Here is a 2500-nt window from a genome sequence, read left to right as displayed (position 1 = left end):
CGGCTAATTGAATAGACTTATATATATATATATATATTAAAAAAGCACGAAGAGCGGGCACGATGAATACTTTTTTATTAACCCGGCGGAGCTTTTTTTCTCGCTGTGTCTCCGGGTTATTATGGACTGGAGCGCTTTGTTGTTCTAAGAGGGGCAGTGGCATAATTAATTAGGCTACTATTTGCTATATACAGACTGGCATACCAGTTGACCATTTGTGCTCCGTGTCAGTAAAGCATTGGCAACTGGTGACAGGCTACACTTTGCGATAATTTTATTTATTTTAATCATTCTTAAACATTTTTAAAATCTTTTTTTTTGTCTTAAAGTTGTGTGTGATTGTTGAACACGAACGGTACATTTTAAATATTATTTTAATGCAGGTAGTTTGCCATTCAAGAGGGTTTTATATTTTAATTTTGATTCTTGAAAATGTTGTATTCTTTTTCGATTATTAATGTTTTTTTCTGTCTTAGAGACTCGGGAATTAATTTGACATTTAAACCTATGCTGATAATTAGTTTTTTTCATTATTTACTATTTATCTCGCTGTGCGGAATACGGTCTTCAGTTTCGATGATGCAATTTTGTATGAACTGTGTCAAAATATTCCACCAGGCATTTTTCTCATTGGGAGATCGCTAGCCTTACATTGCTTAACACTCTGCTTATAAGCTCCCAGCAAATCTCACAAAAAGAACGAATGATCCCAAAAATGCCCATGGTCAACTTTCTCGAATAAATGACATAAATGAAAGATTATGATCAAAATGGCTCAGTCCATGTAAAGGCCGCTCAGTGTGGACTGTAGAGGGAGCTCCAACTCTAAATTTCTCCAAACTTTGGAAACCCTGAAACAAAGCTGCTGCCATGCAAATCATTTTTAAGAGGGAAAACACACATAAATAAATAATTTCGCACAGTTTCGAAGGCATATGGCAAGCAGCACAACATCAATGTCAGACTAGAATTCATTACATTTTTAAAAAGTAGAATCTCGAAAATTATAAATAGTCGCGATTACACAGAGGAAAGCATTTAACTTTTTTGTGTGTGACTTATCCTCTTCAAAGAAGAAAATATTCAATTCTCATTACAGTGAAATTGAGTTGTATGCTATTTCAACCCAATATAAATGAAATAATTATTCATTTCATATTGGCTGTTCCGCCTCGGTGGGGATAATCCCCATCCATTAATATCCAAATGCGCGATTCAAGAAGGAGCTAATTACAGTTAAGTCCCTGAAATAGGAAAATACTTAAAATCCTCAGTTTCAAACCACATAACCTCGAGTTAACGTTTCCCATGCCTTTCAAAACACACACGGTAACCATTTCCGCACAGAAAAGCATGACATTTCTAATATCATTTACAATATTAGCACTCCCCTTCATTTTTTAGTCATTTTTTAAAAAAGGAAAAGTGACGGTAAAGTTGCAGGGGTTCATTTATTAGCCAAAATATAGACTTTGTTGTACAATTTCGGATCACAAGTATATACATTTTCTTTACGTTATATACAAAACATTTCAACATCAAATCCTCACAGAGCTTACAAAAGAAAATGGGACTCACAGACTACTTGGCCTGACAGCATTAACATCAGCCATTGTACACAGGACATGCTTACAATGTAAGTATACAGAAGTGAGTTATTTTTATTGTACATTCCTTACACAGGTTAAAATGAGAAGTAAACAAAAAGAGAGAAAAGCCTACGAGGACGAGAGGGCGGATAATACCATGGCAGCTTCGAGTTGGTTCTGGGGCCTATTGGGATAGGAAGGGAAGCATGAAAAACACGGGGCCAATACAAAACTAAATCTGCAAGCAAGTATAGAACACCGTTTTTGAAATCAACATTCTGAAATATCGCATCGACGCACTGGAGATTTATTGGTTTGACATTTTGGGTTTATTATTGCACAAGCACAATATATAAATCATCTTTAAACCACGGTATACCAAGTACCCGAGTGCGTGACTAGACAGTCATGCATGAACATTATGTGATATTCAAATATAAAAATTAACAAGTAACAATTAAAAAAAAAAAAAGTAACACGCTGAATTGCTAAATTGAAGTAATGGACAGGCAATGTAAGATCTTCGCTCTTACCGTCTTTGAACAGGATGGAAGGCTGTTTTTAACAACGTTTTCTCTGCTTCCAAGGCACTAGATCTTTCTGAAATAATAAAACCAGTAACAACAAGAAGAAAATAAAAAATTAATGTAAATGCCAATTTATTCTTATTCTTATTATTCTTATTATTATTTTAAAAAGCAGAGTCTTTAAAAATATCTTACAGCCAGTTGTTGAGAAAAAAGTTTGCGACCTAGAAATATCAAAATTCGCACACACTAACACACCAACTGAAAACCTTTTCCCCCATATTCAATTGGACAGACTTCTGAGTATTTGAAAAAAAAGAAAAAAAGACAAACCATATATATGTATATATATATATATATATATATATATATATATATATATAT

At 33.9% G+C, this 2500-nt stretch overlaps 1 protein-coding gene across 2 annotated transcripts in view; it reads right to left on the bottom strand.

Moving 5' to 3' along the window:
* Positions 1–1444: 1444 nt before the first annotated feature.
* The window catches only part of LOC107696698 (iroquois-class homeodomain protein irx-3-like), a 3581-nt gene continuing 2525 nt past the window's right edge, over positions 1445–2500 (bottom strand). The window contains exons 3-4 of one of the 2 annotated variants that reach the window (XM_016497158.1): positions 2123–2189; positions 1445–1773 (exon numbers count right to left, since the gene is read on the bottom strand). In XM_016497158.1, coding sequence (XP_016352644.1) covers positions 1719–1773; positions 2123–2189 — 122 coding nt within the window. In that variant the 3' untranslated portion in view covers positions 1445–1718. The remainder of the gene's footprint in view (positions 1774–2122; positions 2190–2500) is intronic. The other variant, XM_016497159.1, reaches the window with a different exon arrangement.

This window comes from Sinocyclocheilus anshuiensis, unplaced genomic scaffold (assembly GCF_001515605.1).
Source record: "Sinocyclocheilus anshuiensis isolate Anshui unplaced genomic scaffold, SAMN03320099.WGS_v1.1 scaffold354, whole genome shotgun sequence".
NCBI classification, from domain to species: Eukaryota; Metazoa; Chordata; class Actinopteri; order Cypriniformes; family Cyprinidae; genus Sinocyclocheilus; species Sinocyclocheilus anshuiensis.
The sequence above is the reverse complement of the archived record's forward strand: the minus strand, read 5'-3'. Positions and strand labels throughout refer to the sequence as shown.